We start from the raw sequence: 424 nt of genomic DNA, 5'->3' as shown, positions 1-424 counted from the left end.
TGTGTGCCGTGGTGTAGAAAGTAAATACATTCTTCTATTAGAGCTTGATGCTTGATGCCGCATTTTTGTAGCAAATGCAACAAATGAAATATCTGAAAAAAAGAAAAATTATTCAGTTTCAGGTGTATGTCCACCTGCTGTAATATTTGTGGTAATATAGCCAGATGAGGGTTCTTACAAACCAGAGGTTTTATAGTTTCTTCATTCAATATCTGCTGCTGCTGCTGCTGCTGCTGCTGCTGCTGCTCCTGCTGCTGCTGCTGCTGCTGCTGCTGCTGCAGCTGCTGCTGCTGCTCGGGGATCGCAGCTCCGCCGTATGTTGCTATAGAGCCAACGATAGATACAAGTTCCTGCGGGTGCATATTTATTAACATTTGTTTTACTTGTTTTCTTAGAGAGTGAAGAAAGTTGTTGAGTTCATCTT

The 424-nt window shown here is 42.5% G+C and overlaps 1 protein-coding gene across 1 annotated transcript in view; it reads right to left on the bottom strand.

Moving 5' to 3' along the window:
* The window catches only part of EMH_0015920 (uncharacterized protein), a gene marked incomplete at both ends in the record, with an annotated part of 2,527 nt that extends 2,153 nt beyond the window's left edge, over positions 1-374 (bottom strand). Inside the window, one exon of the mRNA XM_013500502.1 lies at positions 179-374. Coding sequence (XP_013355956.1) covers positions 179-374 — 196 coding nt within the window. The remainder of the gene's footprint in view (positions 1-178) is intronic.
* Positions 375-424: the final 50 nt, after the last annotated feature.

Source organism: Eimeria mitis, genomic scaffold (genome assembly GCF_000499745.2).
Source record: "Eimeria mitis Houghton genomic scaffold, Emh_scaff547, whole genome shotgun sequence".
NCBI classification, from domain to species: Eukaryota; Apicomplexa; class Conoidasida; order Eucoccidiorida; family Eimeriidae; genus Eimeria; species Eimeria mitis.
The sequence above is the reverse complement of the archived record's forward strand: the minus strand, read 5'-3'. Positions and strand labels throughout refer to the sequence as shown.